The sequence below is a fragment of the Rhinolophus ferrumequinum genome, chromosome 5 (genome assembly GCF_004115265.2).
Source record: "Rhinolophus ferrumequinum isolate MPI-CBG mRhiFer1 chromosome 5, mRhiFer1_v1.p, whole genome shotgun sequence".
Classification (NCBI taxonomy): Eukaryota; Metazoa; Chordata; class Mammalia; order Chiroptera; family Rhinolophidae; genus Rhinolophus; species Rhinolophus ferrumequinum.
Window position 1 is genome coordinate 18,266,150 of NC_046288.1, and position 26,139 is coordinate 18,292,288.

General features: G+C 35.5%; 1 protein-coding gene across 5 annotated transcripts; it reads right to left on the minus strand.

The window, feature by feature from the left end:
* Positions 1–42: 42 nt before the first annotated feature.
* AASDH (aminoadipate-semialdehyde dehydrogenase) lies at positions 43–25,851 on the minus strand. 5 transcript variants are annotated; one of them, XM_033106588.1, is made up of 15 exons: positions 25,772–25,851; positions 23,110–23,384; positions 21,782–21,902; positions 18,710–19,029; positions 16,655–16,847; positions 14,406–14,647; positions 13,950–14,056; positions 13,280–13,452; positions 12,646–12,838; positions 11,906–12,021; positions 9,354–10,152; positions 5,122–5,366; positions 3,095–3,217; positions 2,447–2,578; positions 43–539 (listed from the first exon to the last, which is right to left on the minus strand). In XM_033106588.1, exons 2-15 carry the CDS (start codon positions 23,337–23,339, stop codon positions 150–152), a joined length of 3,384 nt encoding a protein of 1,127 aa, XP_032962479.1. In that variant the 5' UTR covers positions 23,340–23,384; positions 25,772–25,851; the 3' UTR covers positions 43–149. The 5 variants fall into 5 exon arrangements, with proteins under 5 accessions (XP_032962479.1, XP_032962478.1, XP_032962480.1 ...); XM_033106587.1 differs by having other exon boundaries at positions 25,776–25,842; XM_033106589.1 differs by having other exon boundaries at positions 5,203–5,366; positions 25,650–25,832.
* Positions 25,852–26,139: the final 288 nt, after the last annotated feature.

Sequence of the window (26,139 nt, forward strand, 5' to 3'; positions counted from 1 at the left end):
AAGTAAAATATAGTTGTTGTCCAATAAAGTGCAACAGACAAGTTCACTAAGCAAAATATAATTTTTATAAAATAAAACTATTTACGTGCTCTACAATGGTAAAATGTTTTCAAACATTTAAGGTATATTCTAATAAAAACTGTACTTGATTAATTTTGATTTCCATGCAATAAATCCAGACAATAAACATAATTATTTCTACATCCAATAATAAGCATTGATTCCCAGACCACAGGAGAAGAGAAAACTTCTCCAGGAAGTTCATACACACTTTGCAACTGTCCAGTCTCACATTCCAAGATCCACAGTTTCCCATCAGCAGATGCTGCTGCCAGCAACATATCATTGCTATGACTGTGGTTATGGAAAGCAAATGGTGTTGAATACACCCTTGAGGTAGTTTTAAATTTCCATCGGAGGTGACCTTTCATACTACAACAGTAGATAAAGCAATCATGGGAACCAAAAAATATTTCTTGCTCTGATGAGGAGGTACACGGGGATGAAAAGATTGGTTCACTGGTAGAGAACTGCCAAACCTGAAGGGTGATAAAGGCAAAAATAATTCATTCATCTCAACAATTCTGTAGTAAAGCTTTATGAAACTCTTAATTGAAATGTAAGAGATGTAGGCTACTGAATGGGAACTACACACAAAAAGAAAATGGCTTTTTCTGAAAAGTAGCACCCTCAGATTACACCTGTCCGAGCAGTAAAATCTAGCACAATACGCCAAGTGTCCTTATTACATGAGTCATTGCTATGCCTAATATTATGAAGTAGAATTAATTTTGGACCCAATTCAGGAGTTATTTTAGTATGTTCAGAGATACTGAATTCAAAAATAAAATGAAGAGTATATGTGCAATAATTTAAATGAAAGCTATACAGAAAAAACTATGACATGTGTGTCTGCCCTGTGGATATATACTATTTGCTGATTTCAAAGCTACTACTACTACTGCTACTACAGACAAACCTGTTGGACAATATTTTGAAGAAAAAACACAAAGAAGAAAAGGCCCAAGCCTAAGGTACAGTTTACAAATGCACAGTAATGGCGCATAATAAAAAATAAACAAAATAAAAAGTGGGAATATTCATGAAATATGACTTATAATCTCAATCCTGTCCCTGATTTGGACAAAGTCACTTTAATCTTTCTACAGTTCATCCAAACCAATAGGAGTTATAGCATTTGCCTCTTGTTCTTAGGAACCTAAAGTGAGAATATATTCAAACTACTTTGTAAATAAAAATATTAAGTGGACAAAATAAGAGTTCATGAAAAAGTAATTGTCACATAGAGCAAATAAAAACCCTGCTAGGCAATGAGGGGTGAATATAGAATAAAAAGCACAAAACACTCAACCCCAGCCATCAATAGAGCAAATGTACGTTGGCGCTAATGCACTCTCAAGTCCACAAAATAAGCACCAAATCAAAACAACTGCAGGGCGGATGGGTGGCTCAGTTGGTTAGAGCGCGAGTTCTGGGCAATGGGGCTGCCAGTTCAATTCCCACAAGGGCCAGAGAGCTGCGCCCTCCGCAACTAGAATGAAGTCAACGAGCTGCCTCTCGGCTCCCGGGTGGCCAAATGGCTCAGTTTTTGCTCTTAATAATGGCAAAAATCATTCATTCATCTCATTTCCACAATTCTGTAGTAAAGCTTTACAAAATTCTTAATTAAAATGTAAGAAATGTAGGCTACTGAAGGGAACTACACACGAAAGGAAAATGGCGAGGGCTCTCAACCACAAGGTTGCCGGTTCCACTCATCGACTCCCGCAAGGGATGGTGGGCTGCGCCCCCTGCAACTAACAACAGGACTGGACCTAGAGCTGAGCTGTGCCCTCCACAACTAAGATTGAAAGGACAACAACTTGACTTGGAAAAGTCCTGGAAGTACACACTGTTCCCCAATAAAGTCCTATTCCCCTTCCCCAATAAAATCTAGGAAAAAAGAAAAAAACCACTGCAGCAGTTGTGCCATAATGATAGTCACTTGTGGTACTTAAAGAAGTGGAAATTATGCTCCCAACCAAAGATCTACAATAAACCAGCAGGAGTCTACCCTTCCAGTCATGAAGTTGAAGATGGGATGTCCATACAATGGAATTGGGTTACACAGATTTTGGTTTTCATAGAAAAAGCATAGGCTTCTTTAAATTTTCATAATTGCAATAGAAGCTATAAAATTAGCTGAAAAATGGTAAAAATTTTTTAATTGGGGGAGGGAGGAATGGCAAAACTGTAACTGTTTGGATAGAATCTGTTAAATCCACTATAGCACCATTCACAAATTCAGAAACCCATGACTTGACAATTAAAGCAGAACCATTAATGGTTTTCAACACAAGTTGAATAATTACATTTAAAATTTTATTTCAGTTGTCACCATCTACTATGCCTTTAAGACATATAAAGCAGAACTAGAAATTTTTACCTGTTCTCCAAAGTGGGTGAAGCAAAGTAAATTCCCATCTACACAGCCAATATAAACATACTGTAGACAACACCGTGGAGAAGAGAAGAGTGGTTTCCCACAGGAATGTTCCCAAATTCTATTCCCAGTGGCCTGTCACGGGCAAAAAGCAATTCATAGCATTTCAATCATTCTAATCAATTACCCTTTATAAAAATAAAAATAAAAAACCCTCATAAATCTGCTGCAGGCAAAACTATAAGCTCCAGAAAATGCGATAATGACATGCTGATATTATAAATGAAGCTAGTACAGATACACACAGCTCTAAAATTAATCAGTGCTGTTTATGAGAGCTAAGATAAAAAGTTGCAATAAAACCAGGAAAGAAATAACTAGCACATTAAGATCTATCCTTAGACCATTCAAACTTCTAATATGACTGAGAAAATTCTGTCAATTTAAAAAATAGATAAAAGATGTTGCAGAACTTAAAGTTGATTTTCCTCATCTTTCTAGACTTCATGTCAATCATTTTTAATGAGCTTTGGTTTGGTAATATCTGGACTATATCTAACTGAAACTACTTCAAATTTTCAGAATTCAAAGCAAAAATAAAAGAATATTAAACAAAAATAATAAAACCAATGCACATTATTTTATGCCTACAGGATTTACAGCCAGTAAAAGTCCTCCCAGTGTAGCAAAATACAAGTGATGTGGAATCAGGCTCAAACAAGGCGAAGAAAAGATAGTTCCTCCACATTTTAACTTCCAAATACACTTCTTTTTCTGCAAATAAGAAAGCAAATTAATCGGTTTTTTCTGGGGGTTAACAAATTCATGTCTCCTATCCCTCATATGTTATGTCTATTTACTAAGTTTTTATTTTTAATGTAAAAGTAATAAATGCTCACTGTGGAGAATCAGGTTACTGTAAAGAGGACAAAGGCCACCATCCAGAATAACCACTGTTAACATTGCAGTGTTTTCCCTTTGATTTTTTTGGTACATACACATACACACACACACACACACACACAGAGTTTAATATAGTTGAGATCGTTCTGTACTTGGCATTTAATTTAACTTACTTATTGGGTAAAACTCTCTAAATATTACTTTAATGCATAATATCCCGTGTGAACATAAAATAATTTATCTCTCTACCTTATCATTGAAAACTGTTTGGAACTAATTTCTTGGAATATTAAACAACTTGGAAATAGACATTTTGGTGCCACGTTTGTCCATGTTTCTGATTATTTTGCCAGGATAGATTCCTAAAAGAAGAATTTTACTGAATCAAAGGATATGAAGTTGTAACCTATGGCCAATTTGTTTTCCTCAGAGGCTTGATTCACTAGTTACAACCTCCCAAAACTCTTATCAGTATTTAATGTTCTCATCCTAATTTAATACCATTTGTTTCTCTCATAGTTTTTAATTCTCATTCCTTTGATTATTAAAAGTATAAACATTTAAATACATTTACTATACATTTCTTCTTTTGGGGTCCTATGGGTTTATATCCCTTATTTTTCTTTATATTTTCCTTATTAACTTGTATTTGCTCTTTATTTTCATTTATACTTATAAATGAAGTTTAACTGTCACATTTGTTTCAAATTTTCCCCCCAATTTATTTCTTTTAATTTTGTAATTCTTATTTTTATATAATCAGGTCTTATTGACATTTTCCTTTGTGGTTCTTTTCTATTGTCAAGATGGTAATTCTAAGTTCTTTATATTTCAAAACTCTGAGCAGCAAATTTATTCGTGAAAATGTTACCATAGACAGGAAGAACAGGGCTGCGAGGGAAGGGGGAGAAAAGGAAGGAGGAGGCAAGGCCAGTAGTTATGGAAAAAGCCCACTATAATCTGGTCAGAACTGGATTTCAGCAGCAGAGAGAGGATCCAGGACACCATCTTACCACTTTAGGTGAACTTTAGCTGATTATAGTAGATTATACTACTACTACTACGTGTTTTCCTAAAAATAAGACCTAGAGGGACCATCAGCTCTAATGCGTCTTTTGGAGCAAAAATTAATATAAGACCCGATTTTACAAACAAACCTGATCTTATATTAAGACTGGGTCTAATATAATATAACATTGGGTCTTATTTTAATATAAGACCAGGATAATATAATATAAATACTGGGTCTTATATTAATTTTTGCTCCAGAAGACGCATTAGAGCTGATGGTCAGGCTAGGTTTTATTTTCCAGGAAACACGGCAGCATGGAAGCCAAGAAAAATCTCTACCCACTGTGTTGCCATCACAGTTCTGAGACAGCCAATAAGGACAATATTACTCCCTCCCAATGGGAAGGAGGGGTCAGCAAAGACTCGCCTAGGAATGACTAAGACACCACCCTGCAGTCCTGAATATTCCACCTTTTCGTTTTAAGTGTAATAAATTCCCAAACCCACTTTTCTTCAGGCAGCTGCTCCTCTCTGAGCCCGCCCGCTCTCACTATCTTGAGAGTGTACTATTTTTTTCCTAATAAATCTACTGCTTACTTGGCTTATTTGGTACGCCCTTGAATTCTTTCCTGCGATGAACACCAAGAACCCGTTTTCCCGCAAGAAAAATGTGGTAAGGAAGTCCAAGTGTCTTAAGATAATTAACACTGTTAATTAGCTCCTTATTCGTCCCGGATTACAATATTAACCTAGGAAAACAGCACCTGCTCTCCTAGTGAGGAGCACCCGACAGTTTCATGTTCTTGTACGCTTATTGTTATGAGACCGATGAGGTAAATTCTTACATAAATATCCAAAGCATATGCATGCTGGTCATGAGATCCAACGTAAAGGAATCCTGTGGTTGGATCCATGGTTGCCGAGCTTTTGACAGCATCCTCAGTAGTAAACATCCAGTATTTTTCTCCATTATTACTTTTCAGAACATAAACTAACCCGTTATAACAGCCTGTTGGGAAACAAAATATATACGATGAGATTTAGCTATGTCATTGGAAAATAATTCTTTAGCCTAAATCATGACAGTTTATATTTGATGTTATTCATGTGTACTTGGGCCCTATGTTCACCTGAGATTTAAATTTCAGCAATGTAAAGCAGAAACCAAACAGTAATCACTCGTGTAAAATACCTACTTAGTAGGCTGACCTTATTTTTTTAAAAGTTCTATAAAGTACTTCACTGTCACGGAAACAACAAAGCATACGTCAGTGAAGAGAGGCTTTGACAGACCTAGATTCAAATCTTTTCATGGCCATCCTTGGGCAAATTACACAGCATTGCCAAGCCTTAGATTATTTTTCTGCTGAATGTGGATGCATCTCCTTCCAGGGTCAATGTGACAATTAAGACACTATAATGTGTATAAATGCCCAGTGCAAAGAAGGTGCTCAAGAAATGTTAACATTAACAATGGCCAATGTTTTATTGAGCTTTTACCTTGTGAATGGTGCTATTCTAAGAATTTTATACCTATTAACTCACTGTAATTCTTACAGTGAAGAAAATGCTACTACATCTACATTTTATAGATGACAAAATTGAAGCACAAAGGGATTAAGTTACTAGGGCAGAACTACTCTGCTAACATGTGGCAGAGCCAGGATTAGAATGTCAGAAGTCAAAGCTGTGCTCTTAACTACTTTTGTGCTCTTAACAACTGCTTTTCCCAAACTGTTGCTATGGATGAAAAGATAGGACAGGAAGAACAGACTTGGTGTAGCCAAAATAACCTAGGTGGAAGGAGGGGTGGTCAAAATCTAGAAAACGAAGATCACTAGTGGACTGTTTAGTGACAGCGAAGAGAAATGTCCTACATGGTAGAGCACCCCAGGACTCAGCAGGGTAATAAAAAACTCTTTCAGTTCAGTTCAATTCCAAAAGAAAATCTTGTGACCTTGGGTTAGGCAAAGATTTCTTAGATATGCCATCAAAAGCATGATTCATAAGAGGAAAAAAAAAGAAGATAAACTGGACCTCATTAAAGTTAAGACTTTCTCTTCAAAAGACACTTCTGTTAAGAGAATGAAAAAACAAGCCAGAGACTGGAAGAAAACATGCAAAACATCTGCTAAATACTCATATGTATCCAAACTACAGTAACTGACACAAGAATTCTCAAAACCCACCAAAAAAACAAAATTTAAAAATGGGTAAGATCTGAACAGACACTTCATAAAAGATATACAGATGGCAAATAAGCTAAAAAAGAGGCACATTAGTCACTAGGGAAATGCAAATTAAAACCACAATGAAACACCACTCTGTAACTATCTGAATGGCTAAAATATTTTTTTCTCTGATGTGGACCATACCTGCCAGAGCTTCCCAGAGCCCATGCCACTGTGCACCTCTGCAGCCAGTGCCACCACAGCCTCCCCACCCAGCACTGGCGTCACTGCACATGCACAGCCTGTACCCGGTGCCCCCGTACACCCTTGGAGCTGGTACCACCAGCACGGGCATTCCTACCTGACCCTGGCCCCAGCACTAGACTCAGCACAACAGTGCACCCCACCAAGCCACTACCCTCACACCCACTCACAAGTGAAAATCTTTCCCTGCAGAAACCAGCTGATAAAGTCTGGAAGAGGGGGCTACTTCTTATGTGAAGACACCACTGCAAGACTACAAGGACATGAAAAATCAGGGAAACAGGACACCACCAAAGAAACACAATAAATTTACGGTAACTGACACAAGAGAAATGGAAATCTGCAAGATCTTTCACAAAGAATTCAAAGCAATTGTTTTAAAGAAGCTCAGAGCTACAAAACAAAAAGCAAAAAAAAGACCAACACCTAATTCAATGAAATCGGGAAAACAATACATGAACAAAAGTAACCCAAATAAAAAATGGGCTAAGGGACTTGAATAGACCTCTCAAAAGAAAACATACTGACAGCCAACAGGTATATGAAAAGTTGCTCGACATCACTAATCATCAGAGAAATGCAAAGAAAACCACAATGAGGTATCACCTCATACTTGTCAGGATGGCTACTATAAATTTTATTTTTAAGACCTTACAGTATCAAGTGCTGACAAGGAAGTGGAACTGGACGTCTCATGTACTGATGGGAGAAATGCAAAGTGGTTCAATCACTTTGGAAAATAATTTAGCCGTTTCTTGTAAATTAACCTACACTTACCATACAAACTCGCCCTCCTAGATACTAACACAAGTGAAATAAAAACATATTCACACAAAATCCTGTTCACAAATGCTTATTGCAATTATTCATAATTACCAAAACCAGGAAATAACCCAAACGTGAATGGATAAACAAACTGTGGTACATCCACACAATGAAATACTCAGCAATAAAAATAAATTATTGATACATATAATAATAGATGAATCTCAAACACATTATGCTCAGTAAGAGAGGCCAGACTCAAAGGCTACATACTGTATGATGTTATTTATATGACTTTCTGGAAAAAGAAAAACTTAGAGGGACAAAAAAAAACGATCAGTGGCTGCCTGGGGTTGGGGGTAAGAGAAAAGAGAACTACAAAGTGACGTTGAATTTTTTGGAGTAATGCATTCTTGATTGTGGTAGTGGTTACATGAAGGTATGCATCTGTCAAAACACAGAACTATATACTAAAAAGGGTGAGTTTTACTGTATATAAATTATATCTTAATTTTAAAAATGTTTAAAGTACTAAGTGAGCGCCAAGTCTAGACACTTGGGATGCGAACAGTAACCTCAACGAGCTGACTTTCATGGATGGGGATTACTCATGATCGTTCACATGCATCACTGAAAGTTTCCTGTAATATAATTTGCAAAATGTAGGTGTTCAAAAGAGAAGGATCAAGTGCAGATTTGTGTAGATCCCAGCTAGGCTAGCATAAGTAGGGAGATATATTCCTAAGCAATTAGTCTAAAAAGCTTTGATGAACAGATTCCATGACTATACAGTGAAACCTAATGTAGCTGGGGGAGAAAAAAGAGAGGCATTACACCTGGACCCCCATAATCCTAGTCAAGTCATCTACACGTTCATGTAACTGAGTAGCAGTTAGTAGCTGACACTTAATGAGCGCTTAGTCTGTGCCTAGCAATGTTCTGAGATTCATAAGCAATTATCTCATTTAATCCTCTCAAAAGCTCTGAAATGATTGTGGTGGTTTTAAAATCTGTCCTCAAATTATTTGATACACTTCCTTTCAAGAGCCTAATCCCGCCACCCCTGCCTTGAGTGGGGGCCAGACTTAATAATGTGCTCCTAACGAACAGGATAAAGCAAAAATGATGGTATGCAACTTTGGAGACTAAGTCATAAAGGCACTGCGTCCCTCTCCCTCTCTCTCATCACTCACTCTGAGGGAAGTTAGTTATTCAAGCAGCCTATGGAAAGGCCCAGGTGGCAAGAAACAGAAGCTTCCTGCCAAGAACCAGCAAAGAACTGAAGCCTCCTGCTAGCAGCAATATGAGTGAGCCATCTTAGAAAGAGGTTTTCCGCCAAGTCAAGCCTTCGAATGGCTGCAGCCATATGAGAGGCCCTGAGCCAGAACTTCCAGTTAAGCTGCTCCTCAATTCCTGACCCACAGGAAACTGTGAGATAATGTTTGTTCTCTAAACTATTACGTTTTACAATAATTTGTGATGCAGCAACATGTTTTATTTATTATGCCCATTTACATACTCATGAGAAAACTAAGTTCTAAGAAGTTCAGCAACTTGTCAAAGGTCAGAGAGCTGGTAACAGCTTTAGAGCTAGGTTCAAGTTCGGGGAGTCTGACCCATGGCCCCACACTGTGAGAATTAGCACATGGTTAACTATTATTCTTTGACAGCAACCAAATCCACCATATATACCTTTTTTGTTTTTAATTTAACTTAGTCCTACTAGCATTATCATATGGTACATTATCATATGGTAATTAATTTTAATTCTATAAACCTCAAATTCAGAAACTTACCCACTACAATAAAGTTTCCACACTTAGATACACATGCTGAGGATTCAATGCGATCTCCCAAAATCTGTTCCCAGTTCACCTTCCCAGAGTAAAGGTCAACTGCCATCATTCTATGAGAATGGGAGCCAATGTACACAGTTGCCGATGACTTATCAACAGCTGGAATCACAACCAGAGGCGAGGCATCTACACATTTGCCTGTGTCTGATCTCCACCTCACACGTAACTCCATTTTCTTAGCCCGTGTCACAGGTGTTTCATCGTCACAAACTTTTGCAACGCAGGTTGAATCTTTTGACTTCCCAGTAACGGATAGAGGATTTAAGCCTCTTACATTTTGAATATTAATCTGTGAAATTAAATCAGAAGAATAGGATGAAGGGCAATTTCCTAACTCAGTTAAAAACCTGCTAGTATTCAGAGAAAAAATCTGACTCCCTCTGCTCAGTGCAATAAAAGCATTTCTCTCATTGTCTAAATTTAAAGGCATTACAGATTTCTGACATAAAGACTGTCCACTGGTTTCCTCTTGATTAATGTCGCTGAATTTTCTTTTTGTGGCATAATTCTTATTAAATCTTGTCAGATCTTCATCTGGAAACACTGTTTGAAGAATGTGATTGTAGATCTCTAAAATGGAACTGCTGAGAATAACTTCCAGAAGCCCAGGTACTGATGTGCCAACAAGTTTTTCAATCTCACTGAGGAGCCGTATGGACTTTAAGGAATCTCCACCACTAGTTAAGAAGAGTGACTCATCAGGAATCTTCAAAGAATCTTCTGAGAGATTCAGAATAGACTACAGATAAGGGAAGGGAGAAATATAGTAAAAGGTCTAAAACAAAACAATTCAACATTCACAGGTAAATACATAGAGAAATGATAGTACCTACATTAATGATATGAACATGAGACACAAAATAAATTTTTGATTAAAATAAATTTACTAATTGTTTTCTTTATAGTAAAGGAGACCATCACTATGCTACCAATTTGGTCACAATCTAAAACTGCAAATTACACTTCCCTTCAGAGCAGTTTTCCTACCCATAAAATAGAAAACAGAATTATAAAAACATTCATTTTACTAATTATAAAACTCACAAGATACGAATTAATATCTGATATTTCTATAATATGGAAATAATATTTATCTTTATTGGCTTCATATAAATCAAAATTATTTTCCAAGAATCTAAAAATGAAGTGGTTAAAACTTTTATCCAGATATCCTCCATTTTCAGAAAAGACTACACAATTACATCCTTTTTACAGAATGCTTTAGAACACTCCACATTTTATCTAAGAAAAATTGTATTAACCTATGGTTATAAAAAATATATACATGTATTTAAATGTAAATTTTTTAAAAATACACACACACCACACACACATACACACACACACAGTGCCAAAAAAATGTATATTTTTAAGGAAATACTATTAAAATTATAATGCTCACTATATATTGATAACAAAAGATGAATACAAGTTACATTTGCAAATATAAGAGGTGCTCAAAGTGGTTACCATCAGCATAATTTTAATACAGTTTTTTCCTTTCTTAAAATGTGTATAAATGTTTTTTGGCACCGTGTGTGTGTGTGTGTGTGTGTGTGTGTCTGTGTGTGTCTGTGTGTGTGGGTGTGTCTGTGTATATATGTAAATTCCCTTAAGCAAAAACACACATGCTATGACTGAAAGTTCTGGAGTGATGATCTAAGCCCTTCTACCACAATTATGGTATCACAAGGTCTGGCTATTTTCTCAGCTCTGACAAGGGTGTTACTACACTCTACTGCTCCTCTTAGGAAAAGGTTTTGTCAAGATAGGTTCACCTCACTTCCAATAAATTTCTTTATAGGGAGCTTAATCTAATCTTATAGTAGAGAACTTAACTCTTATTTTAACACAAATTGAATAAATGAAGCTATACTACTTAAAACCTGGGCAACAATAACATTCTTAGAGAATTTTATCAGATTTATTAGGATGCTATCATTCCCTAAAAATATTACCGTATTTTGCCATGTATAATATGCTCTCGTGTATAACGCATACCCATGTTTTTGGCCCAAACTTTCAGGGAGAAAATCTTTCGTTTTAATTTTTTAATTCAAATTTTTATTTGTTTACATTTAGGTATTTGTTTTTTATATTATAAAGGAATTTTAGCATTTATTTTTTAACATATTATGGTACAAGAAATTTTATGTAACGGTAACAAATTTATTTACTCATTATAGAAGACCAAGAACTCTTCACTGTTGCAAGTTCCTCGTAAATTTAACAAAACCGATTATCGTATTCCAGGGTATTATTTTTGCATACAGATATTGTTACTGATTTCTAGAGTTACACTTTTAACTCATGGGCATAAATAAAAGAATTAAAAGCATTTATACAGATACGGAATTAGTACTACCCATGTATAATGTGCATACTTATTTTTCCTCTTCACAAATTTGGGCAAAAAAGTGCACATTATACATGGCAAAATATGGTAAATGACCTCTTTCTTTATAATAACAAATTTGTATCTCAAGCTGTACCTTCCACAAATGCTGTAATTTTCCCCAAAGTTCCTCTTTTCCATTGAGCTTACTCTCAGACTTCAAGTTTGTGTAGTTTAAATAAATCTTGTTTAACTCAGAAACATCAATTTTGCCTTAATGTAAAAGAGAAATAATTTTTAAATTTCACCTCAAATCTTTTCTATCTTCGTTAGTCATAAGAATACACATATTTTTCAGTGTAGAGGTTAGAAATCCTATAGAATAATTAGTCATAGATAACCAATTCTAAAGAAAGTAGTCTCATGCTACAAAGAATGTGGGTAATACATAGATAAGAAAGGAGTAGCTAAAGTTTATCTAATTTAAAGAGTTAAAGAAATGGTACTATTAACTGAGCAATTATTGCATTTTGAAACAAATATTAAATAAAGATGAAATTGGGAAAGCAATATAATATGGTAATTAAGAGCAAATGTTTTGAAGTCAAACAATTTTAGACAGAATTTCAACTCTGCCACTAACCAGCAATGTAATTCTGGGAAAATTACTTAATCTCTTTAAGCCTCACTATCTACATCTGCAAATGGGAATAATACTACCTACTCACAGCATTTTCTGGAGATAAAATGAGTTAATTGTACAAAGTATTTAACAGAGGATCTACCACAATATACCCCAGTAATACTTATAATAAGGATTCACATGGCCTTTAAACTATTTATGGATACAATTAGTATCATTTGGCACTGAAACATATCTGCTTCAAATTATTTTACCATGAGATGTGAATGGTAGAGAATCAATCAACACAAGCTCATCTGGGATTGCATGACTTGGAAGATGTTTCTCCAGTTCTTTAAAGATGTACTCCTTTACTAACTCATTTTTGGACACCATGAATAGAATTAACTTTTCTTGATTATACCATATAACCACACAAGACTCCACTCTCTGAAGTCCTTCAGCAACCTATAAGAAAGATTATCACAATTTGCCAATGAGGACGTTTAAAAACAAACTTCCTAAATACTCAAACTTACCATGTCTGAAATCACCACAAATTCAATTGCGAAATATACTAGAGATTTTTAAAAAATTGTTTGCTACTATTACTATCACCAACACACAGGGTTCCTAACATTTTTCAAAAATAATAGCTCCTACAGCAAAATAAAACAATTGATTTTCACAGTTATCAGAATCCATTTTGTCACTTATTTTTTTAAAAAACTCTCTTCATGGGAATAAGGGGCACCCTGAATTATCTATTCCTTATATTGTAATTCATCACTAATACAAAAATCTTAGGTTTTAATAATATTGATAGAGAACTCTGGCACAGAAAATTGGTGATGGCTACTTCTAATACCTACATTTATCAATAGATATTTAATATTTAAATAGTTCTACCTGTTGCACAAGTTCAATGTTAAGACGTTTGCCATGACGTTTGATCTGACTGTCCTTTCGTCCCAAGAAAAATATCTCTCCATCTTTCACAGTCACAAAGTCTCCTGTGGCTCGCATTGTGCCAAGTGGTACCGTCATCTCGCCATCAAGAAAACATACTCTGTTTCTGCCACCTTCACAAGATATAAACACCAATGTAATAAAATAAATCTATGGAAAATATATTAAAAACAATCAAATCAAGAACATCTCCAAAAGTTTGGTTATTTAATTTCAAATTTTTAATGTTTATAAGAGGGGCTCACTTTTAAATATTACCTGATAAAATTAGATACAATAACCTTAAGTAAAATAATAAAAAAATTATTTATAATATAAATGTGATTTTAAAAATTCTAAGAACACTGACTAAATAGAATTTTGGCTATAAATATAAAGGTCCAAGTAACAGTTTCTAAATTCCTTTTATATCTTCCCTCGGAGTATTAGACATTGTTATCTGAAATAATTAATGCTATCTTATTTAAATGTTTCATGATTATGAAGATGAGATTAAAAATTATCACTGAAAAGAATGCTGGACATAAGAAAACCTGGAGAAAAAATAAAATTAGCACATCAGATTTTGTTCTTAAAAAAAATGATTCCCAACCAATAAATATAAAACAACCTAAAAATACTTGGCCATTGCCTTCTTGGATTCTGGAACCATTAGTATCTCTGACTTCAACTACTGTTCCAAGCAGTGGCAATCCCAGTTGTACAGGCAATTCACATCTATATGAAAACACAACCCAAACCAGATTAAAAATTTTTCATTTGAATAGAGTATTTTCCAATGTATTTAAATCACATTGTATTAAATAAAGAAAAAGTTTGTGTTATGCTATAATTCAAAGACTGCCTAGAGGAAAAGGTTAGATGGAAACGTTGGCATCTGTTGTTAGTTTAGTCACAAAAATTTCTAGCAGGATGTGTAGCACCAGTTGTAATACGAAAGGTTCTAGATTGCCAGCTGAATATTCTAGGTAAAATGATGTTTCTAAAATTATTACCCCGGTGTCTATCAAAAATACTACTAGTGTTGAGATACTGGAAAAACAGATTTAGTAATTAAAATCCTTACTTCAAAGTAGAGTTAAGAATCTTCTCTGGAATCTTGTAATAAGTCGCCCAACTTGATACCTCTGTGATACCATAAACATTAAATATTTGTGTCCTATTGCCTACTTCTCTCCAGCTTTGAAGAACAGTCAGTGATGGAAATGCTTCACCACCAAGCGCTAATACTCGAAGAGAAGTACTGGCTGATAAAACAGTAGACTTGATAATCTGAGATCCAAATCTTCTAAGCAATGTCGGTGTTACCTGTAGATACATTAAAAATAATTTATTTCTTCCCTTCATTTCTTTAAAAAGGTAAACACTGTAATGATTAGTTCAAAGCTTAACAAATGGGGGCCCACATGGAAATTGAGACTGTGTTTATTATGGCAAATCATATTTAGAAAACTAAGGCACCATTATCTTCTTAATATGGATATCAATTCTCCTTTAAGAAAAATATTAGTTATGTTTCCTTATAGTTTAGACAAAAACATTTAAAGATAAAAAGGGCAAAAATCTATAAAATCAATTCACATTTCCTTTCCCATTATCTCTATGTAGAAAAATATATAAAAGGGTTAAAAAATGTGCCCAAGCAAAATATGATTAGATTTTTAAAAACAGTTTTATTGAGGTATAACTGTCATATGGTAAATTGTACATATTTAAGGTATACAATATAAATTAAGACACAGATATATAAATATATCAGTGAAACCATCACCACAGTCCAAATAATAAACATACCCTTTAATCCTAAAATTACCTATGTACCATTGTAATTCTTCCCTCCAACTGGACCCCTTCTGCAGACAACCACTGATCTATTTTCTTTTACTAATGATCAGCTGGCACTTTCTCTGTTTCTGTTATTTAAAAATTCTAGAAATGTTTAATTTATAGATCAATTTGGGGAGAAATACAATCTTGACAATATTGAGATTTCCAATCCATACTTGTAAACATGAAATCTCTCTTCATTTATTTAGCTCTTTAATTTCTATAAAAAATGTTATATATATATAATAAGGCAAAAATCTTTGATGACTTACATATATTTGATAAGAAATTTGACTTTGGAAGGAAATGATGAATGCTGATAACAAAGCTAAAATTCACTATAAGACAAATCATGTACCTTATACAAAGGAAAGGATAGCCTGTCAGCTTCTGTACTTCTTTTCCTTACTCAAACCAAGTTAAATGTGATCTGCTGATAAATTTCCAAAATAAATATTGTGAGTTAAATCACCATGAAACTATATGCAAAATTTGTTGTGTTCTGGGGGAACAGTTAGTAAATGTGTATCAGCTTCTCTATGAGCCCAAAAAGGTTAAAAATTTACTCAGATCAAGTAAATTTATCTGAGATTGTGCTAAAACATTAAGCAAAGGGATCAGATTTAAAGAAGTACAATGTACAAAGTACTTGACATAGAAAAAAAGTCTTGTGATTCCTTTAACAACTAGCACTCAAATCTATTAAAGTACTTCGCAAATGTTTCCTGAAAAATACGGATTTACCACCAGATGAGAATTTATAGCCATTAATACCCTGAAAGTTATATACAATTTTTTATATATATGTATATACATATGTATATATATATATATATATGGAGTTTTTTTTAAGATGAAAAACACATTACCTAAAAATAAAGTCAATATCAACTTTTACCTTTGGGGCAGAAATTTAACATCCTCTTGAGTCTCACTATACTAGATATAAACCTGATATTTTTAATTTATCATGATATGCGTATTTTGTGAATACTCTCTAGTATCTTTAATTACTTGCAATTAATCTTAAGGCTTGTGTACCAGTAACATACTTTTGATATATATTTTTTAACCTTTAAAAATGCCAAACTTAAAAAATATGTTTCTGTAGGTTAATGTTAATATGCTGATATAAAAATGAGAAAATCTAAATTTCTAACTCAATTATAACTTACTTAGTTTTTAGTGGAAAACAATAAAACTTCAAGACGGGAGAGGCGGCATATCCCAACATATCTGAGTGAAAGTCAAGATCCTCTAGTTATTACAGTATGCACAAAATGCACAAGAATTTTCTAGGCAGAATTAATTGATTTTTTTCATTCTCAAACAAACAAAGTGAGATCTTCAGGAGATAGCCCTTGATAACCTAAAACTAGATTATCATTAATCCATTGTAAAGAACTATAAGAATACAAATTATTCTCTAAAACACTTAAAATGTTGAATAATGAAGGACAAAACATTTCATATGCTCTGAAAATATACCTGTAAAATGGTCACTTGGTGATGGGAAAAGAGAACAGTGGCTAATTTTGATGGGAGTACTTTGACAGAAGTTGGTACGATAAGCAGAGAGGCGCCACTCGATAGAGCAATAAATATTTCCACAACTGAAGGATCAAAGGTCAGAGGTGAAGCCAAAAACACAACATCTTCTTGTGTGATCTCAAAAAGTACCCTAAAGCAAAACAGAATGTAGTTATGAGAAATGTCTAACATTTGATAAACACTTATCCTAAAAAAGTATTAATGACCATTAAGTTTTTGGGTACAGGTCAGATTTTTATTCTGTCAGATGAACCAAAATGGTGCTATTAATTCTAGAACTCTATAAATGTAAGGATTAAAAGCCATTTAAAGCAATATCCACTTTTTACCATGAGATATTTTATTATCTGCAATGGCTTTCTGTGTCAACTTGGCTGGATTGAACTACAGTCCCCAAAATTCCCTTTGTAGTATGTTTCTCATTAGGGTAGAAGATAAGGGATGTTCTCTCTTGAGAGCTAGAGGAAGCGATGCAGCTGCCATTTGCTAGCACACACACTTGCACCCAGTTACTCAAACACCAATCTAGGTGCTGGTGTGAAAGGATTTTGTAGATATGATCATCTAATTCGAAAGGGAGCTTATCCTGGGTTGGCTGGATTTATTCAGTTGGAGGGCCCGTAAGAGAGTGTATAGGTTTTCTATGAAGAAGAGGCTCCAAAAGAGCCCCTGAGTCTGCTGTTCCTCTCCCTGCCCTCCTGCATCTTCTTTCCTGACTGCCAGTGGAGAAGGGCATGCGCATGAGGTTGCAGCTTGTCCCCCTATGGGTAGGTAGTCTACTGCCTACCCATAGACTTCAGTGTTGCTTCGCCAGCCCCCACAACTAGAAGCCAATTCCTCGTAGTAAATCTCTGATACATCCTCCTCGTCTGCTTTTTAGTAGGAATTTCGACCATCTATCGTACTTATTCAGTGATGCTTAACAGAGACCCCTGACTTCCTTTTCCCCCTATTTGGCATTTTCTCTCAGTAGCTAAACAAAGAGCAAAACAGAGCATATGTAGTTAGGATATTATAGAGCATCGAGAGTCAGTGTTGAGCCTATTGCACTGCTTTAATTTGAACACACAAAACCCACTTTTATCTAAAAGCAGGATTACCTTAATTTCAAATATCTTCAACCATGGTAGAGCGGGGACCTACTCAGAACTCACGTTGGTATGAGATTATTTTAAGCTGAAGATATTTTGGATTCAACAGATGCAGACAGAAGGCTTCAAGGAGCTTCCCTTACCTGACTAATAGCAGAAACTTCTGGGAAATGAAGCTGCCATAAATTCCCTCTTCAAGGTGGCTTTTACTTCAGGAAAGAGACCAAAAGTAAACCTACCAGGAATCTCTGTAGAGTTTTATGGTCCCGAAGCACGAAAGACTACTCTCGCCTGCACAGACCAACATTATCACCAAGTTTCTTATCTCCCTTTGTCTTTCCTAAATAAACTTACTTGATCTTCACTCAGAAGCCTTCTCTCCCCCTCCCTTTTCCCTACTAAGTTAGGATATAAGCTTCTGACTTTAACATTTTAATGCTGGAGTTCAGAACATGTTACCCCAGAATACGCTGCTCTGGCATGTTGTCTATTTTGAGCTAAAGGGACTTGACAATAAGCATATACAAGAAAAACACTATGATCTTCCTTCTTTTCCCCCCATAAAAGCAGGAGCTGAAATTCCCGTATGAAAGATGTCCTCCCTATGCCAGAAGGAAAGTAACATTCTTATCATCAAGGACTAGAAGTTGAGACTGAGAGAATTCTATACAAACTGACCTTGGTAAAACAATTCTTACCCTCCTCTAGCCTCCCCACATAGTTTAGTCACTTTTCCATAACTGCCTTTCTTTGTTCAACCTAATATAAAAGCAAGCAGGTTTTGCCATCCTTCGTGGGTCTTTATTCCACGGATCCTGTGCCACATAAAAGTTGTACAGTTGACCCTTAAACAATACAGGAGTTACAGATTCTGAAGGAGGCCTCTAAGGACAGAACTTACCGAAAATGCTGGATGTTTGGCACTATACATGCATGAGGGACTCGGACAATCTTGGGTATTCCCGTGGTGCCTGACGTATGGAGAACATAGGCCAAACAATGCTTTAGCCTCACATCCATGTGCTCTTCTGACTTCTCTTCACTGCTGTTTTCAGAACCCCAGCTGTTTGTCACTTTTCCTTTTTCATATTTCTCTTTTCTATCATTTAGCATCAAGCTCACCTCAACATTTTCCCAGTGAAGTCTGAAGAGTACTAGGTCATTATGTTCTACTGTAAATGTATCATAGTTCAATAACTTTTCATAGGAAGATTTGAATTTCTGTTAGATGGAGAACAAAGTTTCCATCATGTTAAAAGCCATTCTTTTTTACAAGGAAATGATATGAAGTATTCATTTAGTCGGTCAACATATATCCCAATATATCCAGGGATAAAAAAATAAATTAGAAACCTCCAAGAGTAAAGGGCTGTCCTTACTTTCAAAGTCACCTTCAAAATAAACAGATGTAAAAACACACAATTGCAGTACAATGTTGTAAATGTGATAATGAAATAGGCCTGAAATGTTAATGGAAACAGAGGAAACTGAAATTAACTCTGCCTGGAAAGTTGAATCTTCACATGTAATATCTGTGTTATAAGTTATCTATTTTCCAGATATAGAAGAGGGGTACTTCAGGCAACCAACCAATACAGAGTATATGATCCGAGAAAACTGGTGAGAAAACTGGCGTGGAGAACATTAAGCATCCCAACAAGCTGCAGAATTGGGGAAGGGGAAGAGGTGAGTAGAGCTGTTAATAGGAGATGAGATTCTAATCCTTAATAAATGCATATTCAACCCTGAGGGGTGGACCCTGCAAGCGGTGGGATCAAAGAGAAGGTGGCAATAGCATAGACTACACTTTGTCAAGACTCTGATAAGTGACAGGCTTTTAGTGAACCTTTTGCAACAATTCAGATACGCTACATGGGCCTGAACGGGTCTGTTGTAACAAGAGAGGACAGAAAGCGTCCACGAGCAAAGCATCAGCAGGGCTTGGTAACTTTCTGGGAATAGAGGGCGCCTAAGAAGACTGTTGAGTTTCTGGGTCAGGTTATTTATTAGATGGAGACAGGTTAACACAGAAGTTCAGATGAAAAGATGCTAAATTCAGTTTGTACAGGCTAAAAGTGAGGTTCCTTTGAATATACCTCTTTAGGTTGATAAAAAGCAGCTTAATGAAATATAACTTAAGTTTTCATATTATAGAAATAAATAGAAACGAGAGGAAAAAGTCACAGAAGCCTGTAGTGTTTTCCGTGTTTGTTGTGTGTGTATTAAGGATAGGGTGTAACGCAGCCTAGAATCTTAGAACAATTAAGGGCCTACATACTCTGAACACTTAGCTCAACACCATCTTTTGCCATTTAAATTTTCCTATCTCTACTATGCTACATTCACTTCACTTAGGACAGTATCACACTATGTACACCTTACAGGTTTGGGAGCATTAACCTTTTCTCTCCGACTAAATTACAAGCAGTTGGAGGGCAAGAATCATATCTTAGGCTTCTTTCACATCTCAGGACCCTACCAAACAACCTCAGTCTAGTGCGGGGTTTCTCAATCTCAACATTACTGACATTTTGGTAAATCTTATGGAGAGCTGTCTTGTGCCTTACACCATTTTTTAACAGCATCCCTGGCCTCTACCCACTAGATGTGAATAGCACCCCTCTGCCATAATGACATAACTCCAGACATTGCCAGGTGTCTCCTGGGAGGCAAAATCATACCAAGCTGAGAACCACTGCTTTAGCAGATGCCGGGCATACAAAAGATGCTCAATAAATTCTTCCCCAGCGCTCTTGTGTTAAATGAAGGAAGATCACTTACAGCGTCATCCAAGCCACGGCATAGGAAGCAAGGGGAGTTCTATGGGGTTTTACTATGTGCCCAAGTCCTTCCCATAAGTCGTTATTTAATTCTCATATCCAATCTCCTCTTTTATAAAACATTCACCAAGGTTGTTAAGAAAAATGAATGTCACATCCCCATTTTAGTTTTGCTTACATCAACAACAAAAGAATAACCAATGTGAGGAGAAAACTTTGGCCAGACACTAATGTTTATTTGGAAAATATTTATTAACTAAATCAATACTTTAGTTGTCTCTTTCTAGAGGCTTTACTTTAATACCCGTGATTCTCTAGGAAGTCCTCCATATATCTCAGGCTCTTGATACTTCTTATTGTTATATATATAGACAGAGATGCACGCACATATACACACATAGATGGAATGCATTTAAGTTACTCCCAAATATATACTGACTCAGACAAGAAATGGATAAAAACAGGCTAAACTGAATATACATTCTATAATCTTCTTCCTTTCTTTTTGATAAAACAATACTTGATAAACAAGAAACAAAGAAATAATAGTAAAATATGGGCTGCATCTTGCTGAATACATAATACTGACTCTTGCTTCTAAAGCAGTGCTTCTTGACTAGATCTTTGGTTGGCAGTCAAAAGTTTTAAAAATATAATACATTTAATTTTCCAGGTTTGGTCTAAGTGCCAATCTCTTTTTTAAAATCTAAGCTTGGTTATAATTCTTTAATGTTGCTGACCACTGTAAACTGCCATAAAGAAAAAGTTTCAAGTAGTAGAAAATTTTCCTAGTAGAGGAACAACTTTGGAAAGAGAAAAGAAATTCAAAACTATGCACACTATTATTATAAAGCTAGAAGATACGCTCATGCCATAGAAAAGTGTTTCTCAATGGAGTGTGGGGGGTGGAAGGCACTTCTAGGAGACATTTGGCAATGTCTAGAGACAATTTTGTTTGCCAGAAGTGGACGGAGCTACTAGTATCTAGTGGGTAAACACCAGGGATGCTGCTAAACATCCTAGAATGTACAGGACACTCCTCACAACAATTACGCAACCCAAAATGTCAACAATGCTGAGACGGAGAAACCCTGCAGAGTTAGTAAATTTAGAAATCAAGAGGGAGTCAAGGGGAGACCCTGCAACTGAGATAAATGTAACACATAAAAAGCAATTTAAATACGTACACTTACATTGATTTGCTGTTTTTCAACAAGGATATACTTTAGGTTACATTTTTTCATAAAATAAGTTGATAATGCTGGTGGTGAATCTGGGTCAACAGGAGCATAAGCAGCAGGGACTTGGAGAATTCTAAAGAACAAAGCATACAATCAGCACAGAATGTATGTTGAAAATAATCTTTAAGCATTTCTATTTCTCTAGGTACTTTATTTTTGAATTTATCAGAAATTCCCAATGGTTTTGTTGACACATCTTTGTTTATAGGCATTTTTTCTGGCTCTTAAGACTGAATATCCTGAGTATTATATTAAAAATCTCACCACATAATATAGAGAATTCCAAGATTTTTTTTTTTTTAGCGAATGTATTATATATAGTATATTACACTTGGTTAACTGGCTACTACTAAGATACCAAACAGGTAGCAGTCTAATTTCTTCATCTGTGTAGAATAACATAAAATAAGCTAAATATTCATATGTAACTTATTAGTGTGGAGATTGGTAGAATCTTCATACTAAAAAGACATATTTCACCCAAACCAGTACTCCTCAAAAGGGAACAAAACTTTAAAATCGATTTGTATGTGGCAATACTTGCATAAATAAGACCAAAGGTAAGTTAGCTGTTTTAGAAGTACTAACTAAAGGTACTTTGAGACACACTTTGGGGACACTAGATCTTTGCACATAGTAAATTCTCAATAAATTTGTCAATGATTGAAAAAATTTAAAACTGTTTGTTTTACATTTTTATAATTACTCCACTAACAGATGTACTGTGAGATGAATATCAACTTCTCTGATTCTTTACAGCTTTTAACAGCAATCATTATATGAGGATAACATTCTAGAAAAACTTAATTGATTGAATATTTTGCAAATATTGTTTGAATTAGTATCTTCAATTGAATTCATATCTCAATTTTTATGGACCATTATCCAAACCTCTCTATTCATTCGTTCATTTACTGAATACTTGAGTACCTAAAAATTCAGTCTTGGGGGAAAAGATATCGTTATTTCTAAAATACTTGGTTTCTCTGATCTGACAGCAGAGGCTATGACTGTTTTCCTTTGGCAAAACAATGAAGCCCTCATATTTTGGAGATATTTAAATTTTCTACTATTAGTGAAAACTTCTAGTCTCTCCTTAGTAAATTCGGATTAATTAAATAAAAATAATCTTAGGGGAAATATGAACTCCATTAGCCTCTCTAGAATTGACCATACAATACAGAAACATCCAATAGTAAACAGAACAGTAACTTGCAGTATACCCTATGTATTAAAGAATTATAGAGTAATATAAAATTTTTAGTTCTAAAACACATTACCCTAAAATCCAAGAGGGTAAGCTTATCCCAGGCTGGCAGTAGAGACCAATTTCCTGAATTCCTTGGAAGTCACAGTGTAATAGCAGAAAATCTGATAATTCTGAAGCTGCATTAACCAGAGTCTTGTAGGTGTAATAAATTGGAGACTGGTCATTACATTCATCGAAACATACAGCTATTTTATCTGAATAAATGGAGGCAGCCTGATGTACCAATTCCTGAAGAGTCATTTCACTGAAGTTTATCTAGACATCCTTGGTAGCAGAGAACTCTACCTACATACAGAAATGTTAGGGGGACAAGGAGTGTTAGGGAGCCTGGTAGAGGCAGATGGAAAGAGAAACTTCTATACAATCACTCCTCACAAAAATGACTATATCAAAGACATACAGTTAATGAATCTCTGAACTTATGGATTGTCTATGAGAACAATGAGGATGATAATTAATCTGATACAATCATCCTAACAGTGGGTCACAGCTGAAGGAAAATTGGGAAGGGAGTGGTGTACCTAGATGAGGATGAAATAAGTATAAATGTAGAATTCTCTCTCAACTGACCACAATGTACAAAAGAAATATATAAAAAATTAATCAATAAAACCAAATTTAAAGCACCACATGCTTAATTTTTTCATTTTTCTTCAGTTGTTACAAATTGATCAAGTGGTTAAAACCTCTATAGTGACTTTGAAAAGCAAATAAAATCTGCTTTAGGAACTGAACTTAGGTAAAAGCAAAATCAACCATTGACAGAAAAAAGGGGGGGAAAAACCTCTCCCTACAATCCATCCAGTTTTAGTCTGTGTTAATTACTACTTATAATACTTCACAGGCCACATCAAGTCATTTTTATAATTATGAAGCTCTTCATACTCTATTTGATTTTTAAATTGCCAATAAATCCATTTAAAGTTAGACTCGAAATATAGCATTACAACTCAATAAAACATTGTATCAGTACAATGTTTTCTGGGCTTCTCAAGGCAGATTAAATAAAAAGATTCGAAACAGTATTTCATCAAAGAAACTTTAGGGATCACCAATTTAAAAAAAAACAAACACAAAAAACCCAAAAAGACCCCTCAAAATTGCTAGTATTTCCTTGAAGGTACAGGTGATTTTTCTCCCTCTGGGAACACTGCTTTCCAGATTTCAAAGCAAGTAAGATTTATCAAGTAGCCTATTTTAATTATTCAAAAATTTTAATTTGTTCATACTTATCTGAACTGATTTCCCTACTGATTCAAAATAAATTTTCATCCATGTCATTTACTTAATATCAATTAGAGAAGACAAAACATTCCTAAAGAACAAAATAAACCAATAACTGCTGAGACTCATAAGGTTTGGAAATACCATGATTTCTAAATATAAAGTTTAAAAATATAGATAACTCTAGTACTTACAGTATTTTTTAGTAAGCATCTCTATAAATACTATTTTGTGATACACAAGATAAAATTTTAAGCTTTCCTCATACACACAAATGATCATTGCATAAATATAAGGAAGACTTTCCATAGCATGCACTAAAATGATGGGGAATGCCTTTAGTTTGCAATAAACAGTGCAGAAGGGTACCTTCTGCTACTGTCTTCCAAGTGAGTAACAAACTGCCTGCATTATAGAATGTATTATACTAAGGCATTTTTACAAAAATTTATAGTCAACATGCAAAAAAAATGAATTTTTTAAAACGCAAAAACACATACAGCAGTTCAATTTTCCACTTGAGGACAACCTGATTAATATACTACACTCCAAAGTTACCTGACATTAAAGTAAGGGGCAATACTACAAAATGAATTCTTAAAAAATAAAATGCCATTTTTATGATAAATTACAACACACACCACACATATCTATACAACAATTAAGATGTTTTTGTACTTTTAATTGCGTTTCCCAGGGGTTGCTACAGAGAATTAAGGTAAAATCTATTCTTGCTGAAGGTTTTTCATGTTCATTAAGTGAATCTAAATATTCTCTCCAATTAAGAATACTATACTTATTGTGCGCCCAAACACTTCTTGGGCCTTATGAGGGAAAGAAAAAAGCAAAATCTGGTAAGCAAATTTTATATGTAATGGCATCAAGTTTACGATATGTTACTTTATTTACAACTGTAAATGCTGCTATTTAGTCATTAAAGGTCTTAAGAATGTCAACGAATTCTCGTTTTGGGGACTCTCCCTAGGTTACTGGCTGTTTTAAAGACAGATAAATAACCTAGAAACTTTACTTTCTCGTATCCACCGACTTCTTCATTTACATTATGCAACTATGCTTAATAACCATGAACTATATAGCTTCCAAAACACTTTTTCATTTACTCTTTGAAACCACCTAGCAGGTAGACCAGGCAGGCTTATTTCCATTTGAATGAAGGGGCAAAGGGCCCGAGGCTGGGTGCCAAGGCTTAGTTTAGTCTTTGCACCACGCAAGCGCTCCAGACACCACTGACAGCAATCCAAGGCCAGGCGGTGTGGCCCTGAGGCTGTGCAAACCAGTGCGCAGACAGCCCCAGGTGTGTGGTACCTCGCGTCCAGCCGCGATCCACTCAGAAGGCCTGGGGTGGTGGGTGGTAGGTCTGAGCCGATCCCAACCTCCTGGCAGCCCAACCCCCGACACCTCACCACACACAGCAAAAATGCAGTCACCCACAAGCCGTAAACACTGCCCGCCACGCAGCTCGCTGGGATACGGGAGGCTCAGGCTCCCTGGGAAATGTGCAGTGTCGCCGCAGTGACGTAAGCGGGCGCGACGCGGGGCGGACAGCGTTGCACCGCCCAGCTCCCTCCTGAAGCTGCGCAGCCGGAGAGAAGGGCTGGTGTTTTGCCTGTGCGCTCTCGTCTCAGACACGCGTTCTGGTCGTGCTGGGTTTTAGGCAGTGTTTGCAAGGACTTTGGAGCTGGTCAGCTGGGAGCTGTAGCCTTTCATACTTGCCAAGAAACTCTGGGCAAGATACTTGAATTCTGAGTTGAGGTCTCCATGTTCACAAAATGGAGACAGGTATCTACTAGGGTTG

Coding starts and splice junctions, on each gene's coding strand:
- AASDH (XM_033106588.1), bottom strand. CDS start 23,339: ATGACTCTTCAGGAATTGGTACATCAGGCTGCCTCCATTTATTCAGAT. Junction 12,839..13,279: donor ACATTGAACTTGTGCAACAG/GTAGAACTATTT, acceptor TCTTTCTTATAG/GTTGCTGAAGGACTTCAGAG. Junction 10,153..11,905: donor AATTACAGCATTTGTGGAAG/GTACAGCTTGAG, acceptor CCTTATCTGTAG/TCTATTCTGAATCTCTCAGA.